The sequence below is a fragment of the Pezoporus occidentalis genome, unplaced genomic scaffold (genome assembly GCF_034315485.1).
Source record: "Pezoporus occidentalis ecotype Australia unplaced genomic scaffold, CSIRO_AGI_Poc_V1 ctg9, whole genome shotgun sequence".
Lineage (NCBI taxonomy): Eukaryota > Metazoa > Chordata > Aves > Psittaciformes > Psittacidae > Pezoporus > Pezoporus occidentalis.
Window position 1 is genome coordinate 4,229,928 of NW_026916262.1, and position 20,608 is coordinate 4,250,535.

At 40.0% G+C, this 20,608-nt stretch overlaps 1 protein-coding gene across 1 annotated transcript; it reads left to right on the top strand.

The window, feature by feature from the left end:
* Nucleotides 1-410: 410 nt before the first annotated feature.
* Nucleotides 411-14,841, top strand: ASNS (asparagine synthetase (glutamine-hydrolyzing)). Its single transcript, XM_062605175.1, has 12 exons — nucleotides 411-551; nucleotides 1,577-1,858; nucleotides 3,869-4,106; nucleotides 5,374-5,559; nucleotides 5,815-5,916; nucleotides 7,989-8,116; nucleotides 8,895-9,021; nucleotides 10,362-10,468; nucleotides 10,837-10,937; nucleotides 12,657-12,738; nucleotides 13,002-13,157; nucleotides 14,447-14,841. The coding sequence occupies exons 2-12, from the start codon at nucleotides 1,610-1,612 to the stop codon at nucleotides 14,654-14,656; spliced, it is 1,686 nt and encodes a 561-aa protein (XP_062461159.1). The 5' UTR covers nucleotides 411-551; nucleotides 1,577-1,609; the 3' UTR covers nucleotides 14,657-14,841.
* Nucleotides 14,842-20,608: the final 5,767 nt, after the last annotated feature.

The following is a 20,608-nucleotide window of genomic DNA, read 5'->3' on the forward strand; positions in this document are numbered from 1 at the left end:
AAGCATCAATATCCCTTTTACCCAGAACGTCTGTTCTTCAAAGCTGAGGGTTGCACTGCAAAATCCCAGCTCCTCAGTAAATGCTTCCAAAGGTGTCAGCTTTGCAAGCGCTCTCTCTCCCAAACCAAATAAAGCACCACATGCAGGTGGTCAGAGCTCTTTATACAAGGTACGACTCGGGGCAGGTTTGCAGGGACAGGATCCCTGACGGCCGCAAGCCGCGCTCCTAAGCCCAGCAATGCCCAGCGGCGCACGCCTTCCCCGCAGCGGCCCAGGGGAGGTGGCAGACCGCGGAATCTCCGGCCTGCGAGCCAGCTCTTGCCCTGCCGTGCGGTGCAGGCAGGCTGCGGGCCGAGCCCCTCCTGGCCTCCCCGTCCCTCCCTGCACCACCAGGCCGCAGCCCCGCGGGGCGGTGCATGATGAAACTTCGCGGCGGGTTTCAACAGCAGCCGGCGTCGTGGGGGGAGGAGCCCGCACGGCCGGGAGCTGCCTCCTTCATCACCCGCCGCGGGCAGGACTGGAGCTCTTCCTGCGCTGGCGGCCGGGACGGGGTAAGGCGCTAGAGCAGGAGGCAGCTTCAGGGTTACGTGCCGTGCCGCGCCGCGCAGGGCTGGCCGAGGGAGCCCAACAGGGTCATGGGCCGAGCGCAGCCGCGCAGGCGGCTTTCGTGGGGAGCGGCCGCAGTCCCCGGCCTTCCCGCGCTCCTCCCGGTGCCCTCGCCCCGGCTCCTGCCCCGGCGGGTGGGCCATGTGCGGAGGGCCCGCGGTGTGCTGCAGCCGCGTGGAGGCGGAGGGGACGTCCTCCCGGGTGTTAAAGAGACCCGCGGGGAGCGTGGGGCACGGGGGACCCGCCACAGCTGGTGGGAAAGCCCAGTTCCATGTGCCTTTTGCAGTCCCAGAGGCGGGCTGCTTCTAGGAACCTACAGCCAAGTGGTGGTGCTGGGGACCTCAGCTGCATGGTGCCGGTCAGGTTAGGGTTAGGGTTCGGATTCAGAGAGCCACAAAGCCTCCAGCTCCAGGGACACTGGGGCTGCAAAAGGCATGCCTCGGGGAGGGAGCATGGCACTGCACCAGCATTGCTCCTTCCACAGCTTTGTTATCTGGGCTACCCATGGTGCTAGGGAAGTCCAGCCTAAACCTACCCTCTTTCAGTTTGAAACTATTGCCCCTTGGCCTGTTGCTGCAGGACTTGGTAAAAAGCCTCTCTTAATCTTTCTTATAAATCCTCTTTATGTGTTGAAAGGCCACAGACTGAAAGGACTGTCAGTGTTTCTGCTGAAATGATGATACTTCCGCAGATGATACCCAGTGCCCATGATTTGTAATGAATTGTTCTGTTTGTGCTCTATAAAAAAAGTCATAGACAACCTTGGTGTACCTAAAGGTAAACTTAAGCCTAATTTCTTGGTGGCCAAAATTTGCTTATCATAGTCTGTGCAAAGCAGGTTTTACCTCGTGTTAGCAAAGTTTGCTGTTTGCTTCATCGGTCCTTCTGACATTTAAGAGATTAATACCCTGTGTTTGTTGATTGTGTTTTCTACATGTCAGCACTTGCTTATAATGTCTTTGTGGGACAGGTTCTCCACTTCAGATAGATACACAGCTTCACAATGTGCGGTATCTGGGCCCTGTTTGGGAGTGATGAATGCCTTTCTGTCCAGTGTCTAAGTGCCATGAAGATAGCACACAGAGGTCCTGATGCATTTCGTTTTGAGAACGTCAATGGATTCACCAACTGTTGTTTTGGTTTCCACCGCCTTGCGGTTGTTGATCAGCTGTATGGTATGCAGCCTATTCGGGTGAAGAAATTCCCATACCTGTGGCTGTGTTACAATGGAGAAATATATAATTTCAAACAGGTAAATGTTGCAGGGATCAGTAAGTATTTGTATCCTCAGGTATGCTGAGTTTAAAATAAAGATAGATTCTTCTTTATCTCTTGGGAAGGGAAACTCCAAGCCTCTTTTCTCCCCTTCTGTCTTTATAATCAAATGCTTCTAGGCTGTCTTGCTCTTAATTTCTTTTGGGTTGTTCAAGCTTTTGAATGTTACATTTTTATTTTCTGCCTATCAATTCAGATGGAATATGTCACTTTAATATATGTGTAGCATGCATGCTTAGGTATTTAAGTAAAACAGCAACCACAAGGCAGATGTTTCCATTATGCCACCAAAGTCCTTAGGTGTCTGCAGATGTGTGGCACTTTTAAGAGCCACCTAGGTCAGTCCCTTGGGTGCAAAACAAGCAGCAGCTCTGTACTTAACTTCCTAAAGTACCTGAATGTCCCTGGTGGGTGTGATGCTGCAGCTGAATATCGCTTTGTGTGCCTTAGTCCCTGTGCTGAGCCATCCATGCCCCCTATGTTACTTGTAAAGGGAAGTGATTCAGGTCATCCAAATTTGATGTATAAAGCAGCTTACAGTCGTGACTGTTTCTGACTCATGCTGAAACTGAATGCTTAAAATTAATCATTAACTGAGTGTGGTAGTATCAGAAATATAGGAATAATCTGAGATGTCTTAGTACTTATTACAGTTTTGAAGTTGGAGGCAGGCAATGTCAGTGACATCAGTAACGTCACTGGGAATTTGAATAGGCAGGAGATAATTTTTTCCCCCATCTTCAAGTATCTGTTTGAAAGGTGAGATAAACTTTGCCCTGAGGTACACGTGAAATGCATAGTACCAGCAGTCTGTAATACTTGGTGTGTTTTGCATTGTGGTCTTTCTGCTGTTGAACCCTGTAAGAATTACTCTCAGTCATACTGCACGCAATCGTAAGGGGACTTGAATTGTGCAAATCTCCCTTTGCCATCTTTAGGAGTTTGTTCTCATTACATAGTATACACTTTTTATATAGGGGTATAAAGAGATTTTTCTTTCAGCCTTGTGGCTGAAAACTACCTAGGAAAGGATCTTTGGCGAAACAGGCATTTGTTGAGGGAAATTACTTAGTTATATTAATATTGACTCAATTTGGTCCAACACTTTGCCCCATAAACAACAATTAGAACTGAAGAACTCAAAATGCAGAGCATTGGTTCTGTGGAGTTTCTTGGCTTGTTAGTGTTTTACTAAAACCCTCTTTCCCCCTGTCTGGTAGATAATGAAAGGACTTTAAGAGTAGCACCACCAGAAAATGAAGAGTATTTGGTCTGGCTTGAGTCTGACAGCTAATTTCTTCCTCCCCCACTCCATCTGCATAGGCAGAGTGAAAAGGTTAGTTTGAGGAATGGAGGAAGATTAGGCAGAAGGAAATGGTTTGTAAAAAAAAAAAAAAATAAAATAAAGAAAATCCCTGAGGAATTGCAGTGACTGCATAAGTAAACCGGAGTTTATTTTTTAACTACTCTGCAGAGATGTTACCAGTGTCTGTGTTTTGGAGCAGGGGAGGGCTTCTGTAAATGTTATTATCTGATAAGAAGGTACCACTGAGTGATTTCAGACTATAATAAATGATGTCTTTGATGGTCCTGTTTTGAGCTGGGTTTTTAGAAGCAGAGACTACCTGTGTCTGCCATTTGTCTGTGGGAGATGGGGAGCCTAGTGCTTCTGAAGATCAGGGTCATGGGTTGCAGTTTGACATCCTCAGATAGAAATGTATCCCTTAAAACATGCCATAATGTGAATTGCTTAAGACCACAGAGTCAATTTACATTGTCTGAGGCATGATCTGGGTAATATTTTTAACACAGAAGTATAATTGCCTTCTTTGGCAAAAATGTTTATGTAAGTTTTGAACTGTGATTTTACAAAAGAAAAATATTTTTTCTTACTAAACAATTACATGAATGGCATTGGGGTTTTTTCCCAATTAATAAGCGGTCAGTGTTTGCAAATTCTTATGTTTTCTTTCTATTTTTTTTTTAGTTACAGAAGCAGTTTGGATTTGAATATCAAACATTAGTGGATGGCGAGGTTATCCTTCATCTTTACAACCGAGGAGGAATAGAACAAACAGCATCCATGCTAGATGGTGTATTTGCTTTCATCCTTCTGGACACTGCAAATAGAAAGGTGTTTCTGGCGAGGGATACCTATGGAGTCAGACCACTGTTTAAGGTGCTGACTGATGATGGATTTTTGGGTGTCTGTTCTGAGGCAAAAGGTAAGACCAGTTGTGTTTAGTGCCTAAATAATCTTAGATATTGTTGTCAGAGACAAACTACTTTGTTAGGCTTTTCTTCTAAGTGTGACAAGAAAGTGAACTGTAAGTTCAGTAATAAATGAACTATATTTAGAAGTCTTTCAGTAATAAATGAACTATATTTAGAAGTCTTTCAGTAATAAATGAACTATATTTAGAAGTCTAAGGGCTACATATTGTTAGAACAAAACCCACAGATAGTAAACCTCTAAGATGTGTAATTGTCCTTAATATCTCTAAAATAACTCGCTTATTTAATTTTGTAATTCTTTTTGTTCTAGAATCATAGAAGTATTGAGCCCAAGATGTTTTGTTACCCTGAAGTTAAATGTAGCCTACAGAGTTAGGCTAGATTTATGCTATGATAAATTACATCAGAATTTGGTTCTGGTGTTCTGTGGTGAACTGAGAAATAGTGCTGCACGAGCTGCTAACCTGTAAAAGCCAGGAATTTTAAAACCCTACTGAAATTTCCTGCAGCATTGGGTAATTTTTTGGTGACACTTACTTTATTTGATGATGATTTTTTTTCCTTCAAAATGACAAATGTTTTTTAAAGTAGTTATCTCCAGTCTTGACACTTGCATGAACAGTTCTGAACAGTGCCAAAAGGGATTTTATTGCCTAAAATGCACTTTGGCTAAAATTGACTTTAGTTACTTGTGTCCTTCCTGTTTACTGTGTACCAGTTTTATTATTGGACTCTAATGTAGCTTGACTCCTTTAATAGTAGTACTACATACTACAGTACAGTGTGGAACTGGTGAGTTATGAAATCACTAAATCACTGTCAATTAAGCAGTCACTTCAGTGATGTAGTTTTATTACAACCCCCTTGTTAGCTTGACTACACCTAATTTTAAACACAAAATCAGTTGTTAATTGTCATTTGAATTCTCATAAGCCTGTTACATTTTGACCTGGACATCATGTCAAGAAAGTGCTGCTCTTAATGCTCACAGGGGTATAAATTGCTACTTGTTGGCTTCCCATTGCTGTTGTCTGCCTCAGCTTAAGATGGCTCAGATCTGTGTGTGTAACCGGTCAGCCGCAGAGTCATGCGCTAGCCAGAACAGACTCCAACTCAAATGATTTATTTTTTTTTAAATACCAAATTTAAGATCTGGAGCAAATATTTGTGTATTGGTTTAGTACAGATGCTGTTGTGTGAGGTGTAACTAATCAGGTAAAAACTGACCTTTCCCCCCCTCTCCCATTTTGTCTGTAGGACTTATCAACTTGAAGCATTCATCATCCTTATGTTCTAAAGTGGAACCATTTCTCCCCGGTCATTATGAAGTGTTGGATTTAAAGCCCTCTGGCAAAGTTGCATCAGTGGAATTAGTAAAATTTCATAGCTATAAAGATGAGCCACTCCATGTTGCATGTGATACAGTGGAAACTCTGCCTTCAGGTAGTACACCAAAGTATTTCCTGCTGCTTCTGATTTAAAAAGAATTTGAGTGGTTTAAAAAAGTGCCAACTGGAAGAACCTTTATAATGTAAGGACTTAAGAATTGTTTTTGTAGACGCTCATGTACAAAGATGAACTTGCATGCCCTCATTATCAAAGGAAAATTTAGACAAATATCTTTGTTTCCTAACAGCATGATCTATCAAAGTCTAAGTGGTGCTTCTTGGATTTCTTTTCCTTTTCTGTTCTGGATAGGCTTTGATGTTGAAACCGTGAAGAGCAACATCCGTATTCTGTTTGAAAATGCTGTTAGAAAACGTTTGATGGCTCACAGAAGGATTGGTTGTCTTCTGTCAGGTGAGTAGCAAGAATCACATTGATTCTTTATCTTGACTGTCTTTCACCCATCTCTGTTAGTCAGACAAAAGTATACTGGTTGTTCTGCTGTGATGTACCCGGAGTGATACAAATCTTCATTTGCTTCATAAAGCAGATAACAGAGAACTTTAGTTTCTAATAAAGTTTTCCAGTTTACAGATATCTTGAAAATCTTACACTTTTAAAGCATACTCTGGTGTGGAATGTTGGTTTGTGGAGACATGACTATTTTTAATTAAGATGAAAAAAATATATTGAAAAATAACCCTGTGTACACGTAAATATACGAGATTCATGCTTTAGGTCAATGTCTAAAAAGAAAATGTAATTGCATTCACTTTGCATGGGTTGAGCATAGAAAAAAGTCTTTGGCATGTTTCAGATAGTAGGAGGAAGTGAAGTTCTTACTTGTCACCTTCTTTGATTTAGCCTCCATCCTAGACTGCCCTTGATTTACCAAATTACAGGGGACATCTGGACCAAAATTGATTGCTACATTCTTTTTCAGGTGAGGTACAGGAAGTTGTTCACTGACTTAGGTCATCTGTGATGTGATCTGGTGGTTCAGTGTTATAGAGGTACTTTTAGAGGTAAAGCCTTTGTAGCCTTGAGATTCACATTTATTTAGTTTTGTAGCACTTTGTACTTGTGGTTAGAGTTCTGAAATGCTGTTGATGCATTCACTGAACATCAGTAATTGCACTCATATGTAATTAACCCTATTACATGTGCATTTGAATGCGAGAGAACTGCCTAGGAGACACGGTTGGACCATTTTCTTACTGTGGCATCAGAAAAAGTAGGATGGAGATAAATGAAATGGGGAGATACATGGAGTTTAAAGATCCCAGCCTCAGTAAAAAGCCTGTTCAAACCCCAAATTTCACATATCAAATTAGAAGGCAGTCAGCAGCTCCTCAGATGCACATGCAGAATGTATTAATAGCAAAACTAAGTGCCATTGCTAGTATAATACCAGAGTATCTCAGTGCTTCACAATTTTGGCTATGCTTGGAGCATCACAGCTGGAAAATGCTTTTGTTTCCAATCACACAGGAAGTTCTGCAACTTTGCAGTGGAAACTCAGGTTTTGATTTCCCTGCTCTCCACATCCTAAGCACTCAGTTTTATTTCTGTGTTCCACTTTTCTCAGACTCTGCATGTAATTTCTACATTTTATTTGCAAGGTGTCATGTCCACAGAAGGGATCAGGGTGGGAATGGATGCTAATGCACTCAGCTGAAAAACCACATGCAGACTGTAGGAAACAGAGAAGAGGATTTTGTCTTATGCTTGTTAGAACTGCAGGCAGGTGTGGGAGATCAGGTACTGTTTTGCTCAGTATTTCAAAGGGAAACAGCAAGTAGAACTAGTCAAGGATTAGCAGAACTACCTCAAGAGAATAACAAGGTGGAGTCTTGGAGTGCATCTAGGCAGCTTGTGTATCTCTTGGGTTTGTTGCTTGTTTTCTGTTCAAATCCCTCCACTGTTCGAGAAGGAAAAGGAGGGAAAAAAAGAATGTCACTAGTGAACCTTTTCACTTTGAAGTGATGTTTAAAAAAATAATGGCACTCAAACCTCACTTTTAAAATGATTGGGAAAGAGTAGAATCCTTACACTAAACATTAATACTTTATCCTCTTTCTTCAAACAGCAAACCAAAAAATATATCGCATAGTTCTGTCAGTGAAGCATGAAATGTGTAGGTAGGAAGAGGATAGAGAAATGAATCTCATTACAGCAGCGTTGAGAAGAGGCATGTTCTGCAGTGGTACAGTGTTTTCAGAATACTTTCTGTGTATCTTAAAGAAGGATTTCCACTGATGCTTCTGACACCAAAAGTACTAACAGCTGTTACTGAAGATGTTCCAGTAAAGCTGTCTAATTCTCTTGTTAAGCAGAGTTAAACTGCACTTGTACGAGAAGTACCTTGGATTCACATGGCTTAAAAATGAAGCCCACACGTGAGATTCCACTACCTAGATTCAGTGTCCTCAAGGGGAAGCAAAAACCAGGCAAACACCTAACAAAATAATTTGGTTTGTTGGCAGGGGGCTTAGATTCCAGCTTGGTTGCAGCTGTTCTTCTGAAACTCATGAAAGAAATCAACATCAGTTATTCATTACAAACCTTTGCAATTGGAATGGAAAACAGTCCTGACTTACTGGCTGCCAGAAAGGTATAGTAAGTGTTGCTTTCCATTTGTTCTGAGCTGCTGGGTGCTAAACGGTGTATATTAATGGTGCTAACTTCATGCTGTGGTATTAATAGTAACACTGAATATTTATGTATTGCTGTGATGTAAATCAATTTGCAGTAAATCATTTAGTACAACATTGCTGCTTAGTTAAATCTTACGAGAGAGACAGTTTAGCTTTACCTGTTTTCTCTTGTATTTAGAAGACTTTCATGACAGACCCTCACTGTGTTGTTACCAAAAGCATGGTGCTTTGGAGTTGTCTCAATTCTGCCTCTGTGTTTTAGGGTAAATCTCCATGCTGTGGTTCCTATGCTGTGGCATTTGTATATATGTTAAATGCTTTAAGTTAATCATCAGTTTACTGAATTAAGAGCCTTGGACAAACTGTTTGCCATCTGGGGTACTCTTTGGGTATGCAGGCTGTCCTGGCTTTTGAGCTGCTTTTTCTCTTCAGGACAAGTATCTGGAGTATTTAGAGCCTTTACAGATGCTGTTATGCTTTGGGCAAGCAGCTGGATGGCTGTTGTAATCGTAATTGAACATTGTAATTAGGGAGACTATGTTCCTTCTGGTGAATGTACCACTGCAAGTCAGAGGCTGCTACAGTATCGTCTTTTCTTGGCCTAGTGTCCTGTAATTCTCATTGTGGCAGAAGGGAGCTGGTCCTTCATGCAATGTGTGTGTTTTTAAGTACAATGTATGTTTAAAAAATGTTTTAATTGAAAAGCAGTACATTACTGTGATCTTTTGCAAATAGGTGGCAGCACATATAGGCAGTGAACATCATGAAGTAATATTTAATTCTGAAGAGGGAATTCAGGCGATAGAGGACGTTATCTTCTCCTTGGAAACCTATGATATAACAACAATAAGAGCTTCAATTGGTAAGATTTTTTTTTTTTTTTTCCCTAACAGCAGCCTTTGCTTTATATTGTCCAAATAAAATTTTTTGCAAAATCACGTAGTCATCTACTAGATCCTTTAGAATTCTCAGAACCTGAGAGCTGGAAATCCCATATTCTGCTCCCCAGTCTTGTCTGTGATGCCACACTGAGGCAAAACTGTTAGTAATTTCAAAATCATCAACTGTACAAAACAATTGTCAAGAGCTGTTCCTGAAGCTTTGGGATGAAAAACAGAAGTTGTATGAAGAAGAAACGTTAGATCTAAGATCTGGGTTTTCCCCGAAGGAAGAGGGGGAAATGTACAGGTTATTTGAATTACTGAATGTTATGATAACAAACCAATTATGATTAGTATAAAAATTATGCAAGGAAGGGTAAAGTGAAGTATTTCTTGTCACCCTATAGTAACATGTTCACTCAAGCCAGGTAGACTTCTTATAATGTATGTTTGATTCTGAGAAATGAAGGAAGTCACCAGCAGCTTCTCGGAAAGGGTTGCCAGCCTGATAGAATGAAAAACCCTAATTCAGTGTGACCTGCTGTGCAGTGCAGGCTTTGACATTTTACCCAGTTAGTCTTGTGTCTTCCTAAAGCATTGCAAAAAAATTAAGCCAAAAAGGCAACACAGTTTTGAAAACCCAAGTTCCCTGTTTGGAATCTGGGACGTGAAGTTATGACTTTATAATGTGAAATATTGAAAGTATTTATTTAAAAAATAAACTTTTCAGCTGTCGTCTTTTTTTTGTGATTGCTGCTTAGTGTGAACTGGATCCTTTTCCTTAGATCCTTGTCTTATGAAAGCATGTTGTTTGGAAAGATGCAGTAAGGAGAAGGCGTTAATTCTGATTAATAAATAATTCTTGGGGGGAAAAAAAAAAAAGGGCTTCCTACAGTTCAACCCACAGTGGCAGAGAGCTAAAGAGCAACTTTTGTTGGTAGTTTTCTTATCCAAAATGGAAAGGTTTCTTCAGGACTGTGCTGGAATTAATCATGTACTTCATTTCAAACTGAATCAGAATAACACCTCTATGTGCTCCCATAAGAATCCTTCAGTGTTTCCAGGATCACAGTTATATTTTTATGATATTTTGAGGGCTAAGTGTAGGTACACAGTTTAGATGTATCTGCAGTACCTAGTGTGGCTGTTCATGGCTTTGAATAACAATGAGATGTTATTTTTGCGTATTGCAGTTGTTTGCCACAGAAGAAGGTAGTGTAGGAGAAAAGCTTATAAAATGCTAATTTAAAACTTGGCTTGCTGTGTATAGCATTAAAATACAGCTACATGTATGATAACTTTATACTTTTTTGTTTTTAAGGTATGTATCTTGTCTCCAAATATATACAGAAGAAAACAGATAGTGTGGTCATTTTCTCAGGAGAAGGATCAGATGAGCTGACACAAGGATATATATATTTCCATAAGGTAGATATATTCCCTATGAAGAAATCGCTTGAACTGCTTGTCCCCTTCAGTGGACAAATCTCCGAGATTCCAAGGTGTGATGCTTGAGAGTTGTCACAGCTGTGTATTTGTTGAGACTTTCTCCTCGGGTGGCATAAAGTCCAAGGGATTTAATTTAATCACATAAAAAACAAAAAAAAAAAACAACAAAAACCAACGAAACACCCCAATCTTTAAAAAAATTCTTGAGACTGTTGTTTCTTGTATGCAGTCTTTGCTAGTTCTGGCATCACTTGGTGATCACAACAACTCAAACACAGGACAGCAAGTAATGGTTTCCTCAGTGCAGCTATATTATGTCTGTGTGCTATGTGCATGTCTGATTACAGGCACCATCCCCTGAAGAGGCTGCAGAAGAGAGCGAGAGGCTTCTGAAGGAGCTGTACCTGTTTGATGTGCTTCGTGCGGACAGAACTACTGCAGCACATGGGTAAAACATACTCTCTTGGATGCTGAGGACTTCTGTGATTTAAAAGCCTAAGAAGATCATAGAAGTTTTGTTGCTGTTGAGGAAAATACAACAGTTAATTGTTGACTTGCTGTTACTGTTTGAATAACTAAGTGATTCAGAATATTGTGGTGCAGGATAATTTTACTCCTACTGTCTGAGTTTAAAATAATTGAAGATGATCATTGGTCTTCAGAGTAGTAATAGCAAATGGGGTGCACCCCAGACTGTGCTTGAGCTGTGTATCTTAATATAACTTGAGACACCACCCACTTTGGCAGAGCAGTTTGTAGCCTGAAGGAGTTTAAGCAACAGCAAACCACAAACCACAAAATTTAATCCATTCTTCTGTGACTATAGGGCGCACTGTGTTGCCAGCTGATGCGGGAAATATCTTTTGTCTGGGATTGTACTAGTCTTCATAGAAGCATTGAATTAGAAATATATATATGTAGAGTTAAGGAGGGAAGGCAAAGTCATATTTGACTTTGTTTTTTTCTGAGGCTTAGACAAAGAGGAATCTTGAATTGGATAATCAGCACACATATGAAGAATTAAAAGAACTTAAAGAGGAAAGTGTGTACATTGAGTCTGGTAGATGACCGTAATAAGTATTGCTGGGAAATGGCTGTAAATTAGAAAAAGACAGTACCTTTGGCAAAGCAGCTAACTTGCCTATTGGAAAACTTGTGTGGTATATTGATCCTGCCACAAAATGACTTGCCCAGTTTTTTATACTTCCTTACATTTCTCCTTCCTGTATAAAAGATGGACAAGCAGTAGTCCCGCCATTTGCCTCATAATTTGATTTGGGCTGAAAAATTTGGCCACATATCCAAGGCTGTTTAGTATCTCACTCTGGCTGCTTTTTGGAGAGTTGCCTTTTCTTGAGGTTTTTTGGCATGGGGGGTGTTACCTGAAGTACTTGAAGCTCTTTAGCAGAGGAAAAGCTGCAGAAACAATGAAATTACTAGTATGCAGCATAACATCTCTATTTGACTTTGAAACTGGGCAGCTTAATGTCTCTTGAAGAAACAGACTGACTGAGAGGGGGTCTTCTTACTGAAGACACAGTTACTGTAATTCTATCTGTTGCCTTCAGTATCATTAGAAGTCATGATATGTGTAAGAATATAAGGAAGAAGACTTTGTATATGTATAACTGCCACTGGTATAGGAGAGAAAGTGTAAATGCTGCAGAACAATAAGTAACTTAATGGTGTCCATGCGGCTCCTTTTAGTTTGTTTCTTGATAACACAAATGTGGATTTCAAAAATGATAGAGCAAAAAGCTTTGCTTGATTCTGTGACATCTTTACAAATGCTGAGCTGCAAATCTCGGGTGAGCAACTTGGTAGTCCTCTGGGGGCCACAGGATTTTTTTGTTTTCCAATGGTTTTTTTCTTACATGGTCCAATGTTTGTTGCAAATCCCGCAGGACTGTAGTCTTTAAATTCATTGTGCTAGAAGCTGCCCAGCAGATGGCATCATAAATCATTGATATCTCTATTAAATCTTAACTTTACAATTTGATGAATTAAATGCAGATAGTCATGAATATGCAAGTGAAATTTCTTCAAAGTAAAAGCAGAAAAGCTTGTTTATATGGAGTACAGGGAATGCTTAACAGTAAAGAATTCTGTAAGTATATGGCTTGTTGGTTTAATTCAGTGTCTTTTTGTGTTTATTTTCCCTGTTTAGTCTTGAGCTGAGAGTCCCATTTTTGGATCACCGGTTTACTTCTTATTATTTATCTCTACCAGCAGAACTGCGAATCCCAAAGGTATGTAAAACTAGGGTTGGACCCAGTGCGATCTTATGTGTTCACTGGTTTGTATTCAAAGTATGACCAAATTGCTGAATTCAGTGGTTATGTTCTCTACCCAAAGTTAAGTATACTTTTAAATATTTTGCTGGATTGTTGGACTACTGAAACCCTTTTCTGACCAGACCTTCTGAAAGAAAACTGTTTCTTCCGTGTTTAAAGCCAAATGTTTATACTGCCATTGGTAAGACTCACAACATTGTTTATTTTTCTGCAAACAGAATGGAATTGAAAAGTACCTTCTAAGACAGGCCTTTGAAGATTCCAACTTGCTTCCCAAAGAAATACTCTGGAGACCCAAAGAAGCTTTCAGTGATGGTATAGCATCAGTAAAGAAATCCTGGTTTTCTATTCTTCAGGACTATATTGATCAACAGGTACAATACTACGGTTTTTTTTGTCTTTCACATTTAGGTGTATTAGATATGGCTGCCAAAGGGAGGCAGTTCACATGCTTAGTTAGGAAAATAAATCTGGGTATGATAGAAACTTGAGCTTCATGGTAGAGCAGCAAGGTAAACTTTAATGAGCGGTCTTCTGTCTTCTAATGGTCTTCTGGTTAAAGGCATTTGAAATCCTAGATAGAAAGAAATGTTAGAGCCTGACAGAAATGACTGTGTAAGGAAATGAACAGCATTTAAGCATCTGGGTTGCAAATTAGATTGTATTGGCAAACACAATTTCTGGGCTACACACAAAGCAGTTGCTTCAGCTGAAAGCACTTACATGAACTTACTCTGCTGAGTAACAGCATAATGATTTTATAATGTCCTTGCTTGTTTACTTCATTTATTTTTCCAAGCCATGCCTGCCTAAGCCCTTTTGCTTTTTAAAGCCTCTGCTTGCATTGCTAACCAGTAAAGACCTACAGTATTTTGACTTTGGACAACAAATAATCATCTCTGATGTACAGAGGCAGTTTAATCGTCCAGGAGGGAATAACACCCAGTTTACACCAGAGCACTGTTACATAAAAATATGTGTAGTCGAGCCTGTAGATGAGTGCTTGTTGTCCTATCACCAAGTGCTTATTTCCCTTTTTCTTTCTCTGTATCCAAGAAAGTAGTTGGGCCACAGTGTTGTGCTGCCTGCACTGAGCCTGCATTGGAGTACTGGGGCAAATTTATTTCATGGCTGTGAGGAGTTGGTCAACATGTTGGCAGTTGAAGCTGCTTTAGAAATTACCTCAATTGGTGTAACTTTTCATTCTCTCTTTCTTTGTCAGCTTAGCATCTGCAGATGTCTTTGTCTCTTTGTCCCAGGTCTTTTGTTGCTAAGAGCTTGGTTATAAAAGCATAGTCAACAGCTCTCTGTGAGCTGAAAAAAACCTCCCAAGTAGCCACTTACATGGCAAACAGACTGTTCTCATCGATTCACAGCAAAGAGAAGGATAGGAAGGAAGTTCTTGTGAGCTTACTAACAAAGGTGAATGTAACCCAAACAGAAATGGAAATACAGTTATGTATTCATATGGATCAAGAAAGACAGAGATTTATCTGTCAGAAGCCTCTGCTTCTAGAACAGAGTTTACTTTTTTATTATTTTTTTTTAAAAGCTTTGGGCATTCAGTTGGTGAATCCTTGTATGTCTTTTATCTTGCAGCAAATTGACTTGTAAAGAGTTAAATGTATTTGCAGCTTAACTGGAGTTTTGCTGATGTCTACAGGTTGATGACCTTCTGCTGGAAAAGGCAGTGGAGAAATATCCTTTCAATCCTCCAAAAACAAAAGAAAGTTATTACTACCGGCAGATCTTTGAAAAGCACTACCCAGGGCAAAGCAACTGGCTGCCCCACTACTGGATGCCAAGATGGGTTAAAGCTACTGATCCTTCTGCTCGCACATTGAAACATTACAAGTCAGCTACTCAAGAGTAGGCTGTTAAAACAAGCCCCCAGACAGAAGTGCTGCGAGCAATTTGCATGCACTCTGCTTTAAAAACAAACAAACAATGCAAACCTAAAGCTTAAATGGTCTTTAAGATGCATTTTGACAATGCTGTTGGAAATAAGAGCTTTCTGTGGTTAGTGTACTATTAAAAATTCACCCTGCTGTACCAAAACTTTGTCATTCGTGGGAAAAAACTATTACAAGGAGCTACCTTATTTGGCAGTTATGTTCCTTATGTGACCTTGATTGTATTAGTTTGCCTTGCAGTCATTTAATATATACTAATGTGAACTCTGTTTTGAGGACTTGAATAACAGTAAATGTTGCAAACTGCTGCTGGCCTTCTGAGCCAAGGGGAATTTGACAATTTAGTGATTGGTGTTCCTGGCTGTGGGATTTGAATAGTCTGTCTATATTACTCTATTCTGAATTTCTTTCTAAGCATTCCTGAGAACCTTGATCTGGTTTTCAAAAGGTATTTAAATATTCATAGCTATGCAGAGATGCTTACTAGTATTTATCATAGTGGTGGTGCTGGGCGTTACTCAATTAAACTAATGGGAATTGAATTTGTTATTGTAAAGCTACCAGTTGGTTGGTTTGAATCTTTTAAATATGCCAGCAGTCTAAAGACATTGTGACTGTTACCAAAGAGAAGAGCAGCCTTTGTTTCTAACTCAAGGGTTTCAATTCTTAAATTTATTTATTATTAAAAATAGAATGTTAACGGAGTGATTTGTGTCAATCTGATGGAAGTTACATGACTAAGTATTTTAAGAATTTTTTCACTTACTGTAATTGTTTTTCCACCTATGAGATGAAAGGTAGATTGTGTTTCTGCTCAACTGCATGGGACCAAATGTGTGGTGAACCAACCTCGTTAACCATAGATTCTGGTCAGACAAAGCATCACTGAAGACAATGGGATCGGACATCTTGCTTGGAAAAATGGAAAAAAAAGTTTTCTTCAGAAACCACAAGAACTTCTAATACCCTACTGAACAGCACGTGACTTTTTACCCAGGACAACTTTTTATTGACTACTTAGGCATGGGAGCTGCTTTTTTTTAAAGGTAAATTAAACATAAGCTTTGTCAAGAAATATGCTTATGTACTGCAGATTGACTTGATTACCATTATGCTGTTTATGAATACAAGTGTAGTTTAGTGTCCCTCTTGAATGGGAAACCAAACCAAATTGTTATTTCAAAGATTATAAACAATTCTGGTTTAAAATCTTCATAAAATAAGACTGTCTACTTAATACTCCTCCCTAATCCTGCATTTGAATCTCCCTTTCAGAAACCTTACTGAACCTCTTAGTGGTACCATAGAGCCCATGAGCACTCCAGCTATGGCCAGTAGTGGCCATATTTTGACATAAACTTACACATACTATTTAGTTATGAACATAAGATGAGTAAGGTGTGTTCCTACAGCCTTCTTTACATAAGGTGCATGTGGCTGTCTTTCTGGATTTCTTTGAAGCAGTGAAGTATATTTTGACTTAGGAGAAGAGTACAGAGCATGTTGATTAGGTACTGATGTGTAAAGATAGGATTTACTACTCACTGTAAATTTCCCAAGGCTGAGATGTTAAGAAAATAACATTTGCCTGAAGTAAAAATAAGCTCAACACATTTTAAGGTCATTACTCAAATGTGCTTTCTGCTGCAACATTGTCAGGTGTTCAAGGAAATCTACCTTAATTTTTTTAATTCCTTATATATTGGGCATTTACATGGTGAGGTTTGATGCTAGACTGGTAACCCTAGTTATTTTAGCTTTTTACTGATGTGCAGAGGAAAACTACAGTGTTTGCTACCTTGTTAAAGGCGTAAATCTAATTCCTCAATGACTGCTATAGTTTTATTCAGATTCAGAGTTAGTATCAGTCAAGGTTGTTGCTTTTCTCTCCTCAGAACTGAGGTAAAATATGGTAAATTGTGGTTAGAGGTAGAATATAAAACAATTACACTGAGGATCTTGAGGGGTCTTTTGTTCTGACACAGATCTAATGTCTGATTCCATTAATAAATGAGAGGTAAGTTGTTGAAGGAAGATTTAATACAAGGTAAGCCAATGTTTGAGCTGGCTATTGAAAGGAGAGAGGGGCTGAAGTATGTGAGAGGATGTTTACTTACGTAGCAAGGTAAGCTGTGTGTTCTTCAGTGACTTTCCTAGGGATAGCCAAAGCACATTTATCACTTGTGCCATGCCTGTCACTCATGTGTTCCTCATTTGGAATTTCAGGGGCTGTAGTTTTCTATTTACATATGAGATATTTGCATATCTACATAGACATTATAGTTGATACAAAGGCTGTGATTTGGAAAGTCTTAGAAACTTTTAAATGAGCCTTGCTTTCAGTGCAGGCAATGCACAACATTTTTATTTACTTAAATATAGAATTAATTAAAATAAACTTAAGTGAGTAATTTTTTATTTACAAAGTTTGAGAAAGGAGAGAAGACAAAGGAAATAAGTGGTTTATGTGGAGGATGTTTTTTTTGGTGGGGTAATAGCTGGGGAGGAGACACATAAATGTTGGTGCCTGCTGCTTTCCAAGATCTGTTTGTGGTTTTTCACCCAGTCCTCTCTTCCACTTTCCATCTATTAGTTGCCTGGAAACTCTTCCAGCAGGAGAGAATTAGATGGGCAGCTAGTTTTTCCTGCACTGTATCTTTGAAGTGTCTATGAGCTGCACAAAGGACATTGACAGTACCTTAGAGCCCACACAACATTGGGATTTCTCCCACGCAAGCAGGTCAGATGGCTCGGCTCTGCAGCCTCACTGCTTTCCCCCTTGTGCTGGTCCAAGGAAGCCAACAGTCAGACATGTTTCCTCTAGTGGACCAAAAGAAGCATGTAAAAGTTTAAATTCGGATCGAGAGGTTGCTTCAAGGCATGACTTTTCAATATATTTTTTTTCCTAGCCAGCAGATGGCAGCCGCTGTTAGCGGGTCTGCACAGCCGAGCTCCTCATTCCCAAGGAAGGCACCCTCTCTCCTGTGTTTAGCCGGTGCCTTCACACACACTTGTCACTGGTATTTGTGTTTGAGCTTTGTGGAAGGGAATTTAATAAGTGCTAGATTAGAGAAGGGATAAAGCCAAGCAGAAAAAATATTGTTTAATTGGTCCTGCTCGAAAGAGAACAGTGCAGAGCTTCTCATGCTGGTGCTGCAGGTGAGAGGGCAGCTAAGAGCTGAAGTATTGAAGGTGTTCAGTATTCAGTTTGAAAGTAATTAAAAAACAGTTATGATATTAGAAATCAGAAAGTTCAGTTAGAACAGATATAAAATGCCAGTTCTAAGGAAAATGGAAGATAATACTGGGCTGTGGAATGAGGGATGTTAACTTTACCTCTGAAGATGTTAAGGGTTTGGGGTTTTTTTCCTATTTTCGTCATGGTTAACATGTGGATCACAGGATTTCAGATACTCAAAAAGAGAGAACACTGAGTCTTACTGAGGAATTTTACAGATACACATCAGGAAGATTCAGGGTCATACCTCTTCTTGTTTCTCGAAAGAATTATTCTTAAAAATACATATATACATGCATTATGAAATGAAGTACATCATAGAAATTTGGCAAAATTATGCAACTGGCTAGTCCAGTAGTTTTATGAGCCCTGTGTGCTGATGGCGAACAGGAGCAGACTGTGTATACCTGAGCACCTAGACTGTCAGGAAGCAACATCCCCCACTGACTGTCAGTGGCATAATAGCAATGTCCACCTTGGCAAACACAGCCTTTCACCTGCTCTAGGCTCACACTGGAGAGAGGCCTTCTGGACTTTCTGCGTGTGTTTGTGTTACAGAGTGCTTAAATGAGGAATTTTCACTAAATAGATGATAGAGTGATTTGGCCCAATTTAGTCCCTTAGAGAATTATAATTCCAGGTATGTAAAATTATTGTAATTACCTCAATTCCTACACCATAATCGTCTCACAGAGGCCAAGAGGAGAGTAAGAATGATCTGGCTGCAGAAGCAGCCTCCATATCTGCTACTATTGAGGGCAGAAATAGTTGCCTATATTAATAAACTGAATTACTTAACGTCTCTCACCATTGCTCTAGAAGACTGCTCTTAACACCTGGGGCAAAATGTATATTAATACAAATTACTTTTGATTAAAACCATTATTATTTTAGCACAAAAAAGAAGGGGGTGGTAGAAAGGAACGTTCTCTTTTTAAATATTTTAATACTCATTATACCAAAGTGATACAAATTACGGGCTGACTGACAACTTGCTAATAATAGCTTAAAAATGCAAATAGAGCTATTATCCCAATTGACACTAATTGGAATTCCTTTGGCAGCCTGGGAGGGCAGGGCAGGAAGGTTTGATTGTTTCCTCGAGCTGAAATTGGGTTGGTAAGGAAGCATGGGGAAGATGCCCTGTGCGTAAACAACAGTTTGCCATCTGCAGACATCAGAATTCTTATGTTTCAAGAATGTGTTCTGAAGGGCCGTCTTCTGCCTGTGTACCATTTTGGTGTGGTTTGTTGGTGCCATGGGCTGGTCATGCTCATGCCCACCCAGTGCAGGCTTTGCCTGGGCTGAGTTGGCACCGCCAGAATCCAAGCTGCAAATGCTCAGATCTCACAAACCAGCTATGGTGTCTTTGGTGAATTAGAAACATTCACTGCCTTAAATTTGCTGAATTATAAACATTTTTTAAATACAGTCTTCGTGTAGCCACACTGTATGTTCCTCCAGTAATTAATGTGTATCTTCTCCAAGCAAGACTTGCTTGCAGAGGGTATTGCTTCAATTTTAATGTTTTGGTACACAGAATTACAACGTGCCTATTGTTTTCTGAGTATTATAACAGGGAAAATAAAAGGCATTTCTGTGTGCCAAAACTGAATGTCTGTGATTAAAGGTGTTCTTCTGTTGCTTGGTTAAGTGTTTTTCGATACAAACTACTTCATGTAGAAAACGATATTAAAAGTATATTGACATATGTTGGTACAGGTAGGTCTTATAACTCTATTACAGCTATGCTTCTGAAAGAGCAGCGTAAGAAATGGTTTAGATAGGAAAAATATTATTAGTAGTTATATTAGTGTTGCTACTGCTGTTTGTCAGAGATTTTCTTAACATTCAACCTTATCCTTTACCATTTCCTAAATTCCTTTGTGCATAAGTAGCACTTTTCAGAAGTGGTTGTTCGGGTACAAGCTGTGCATTGTGTTTCTAGCTCAACCACTGTTGTTACCTCTGCCCAAGCTCCCTCACCCTGCTGGGCTTCCTCCCTCCAGGCTTCTGGGAGAGTGTGAAGCACCATGACACACAAAGTGTTTGGTTTTTTAACAGTCTGCTCATATTTCATTTCTTGTATATGCAGTAAGTGGTGATACTGTTTAATTTGGAGATGGGCACAGGAAAAAAGAGGTGCTGTTTGTTGCATGTGCTCTGCGTACATCTCTTCAGAAAGGAGTTTCTGAGCTGATGAGTTGCTGTTTTATTCTGACAGAAGGCAGGTATCTATCAGAGATGAGGCAGTGATAATTTTTAATGAATGGATATCATCACTAATTTCCTACAGCCCCTCCTGTCGACAAATGTTTCAGTCTGTGGTCTTTCAAAAACTGAGAGAGTAATACGAGGAGAGCCTGCTTGTCTCCCCTGAAAGATGTAGGTAGATTTGAGGATGTTTGTACACTTGCTAGCAGCCAAGGGAGGAGGGGAATAAAATCCCTACTCTTCCAGTAATGACTATTTCCTGTGAAGGGAAGCGAGCCGTTTTGGAGGTATTGTGAGGACACGGAGGTGTATCTGGAATTGCAGGCGGCTGCATCCCGACAGTACAACACAGTGTGCTCTCATCCCTGCACTGTGGGAGATGTTCATTAACGCAGTCTGCGATATTGTGGCTAAGGGAACTGTTCAGGCTCATCAGGAAGAAATTTGGTCATTAGCGAAG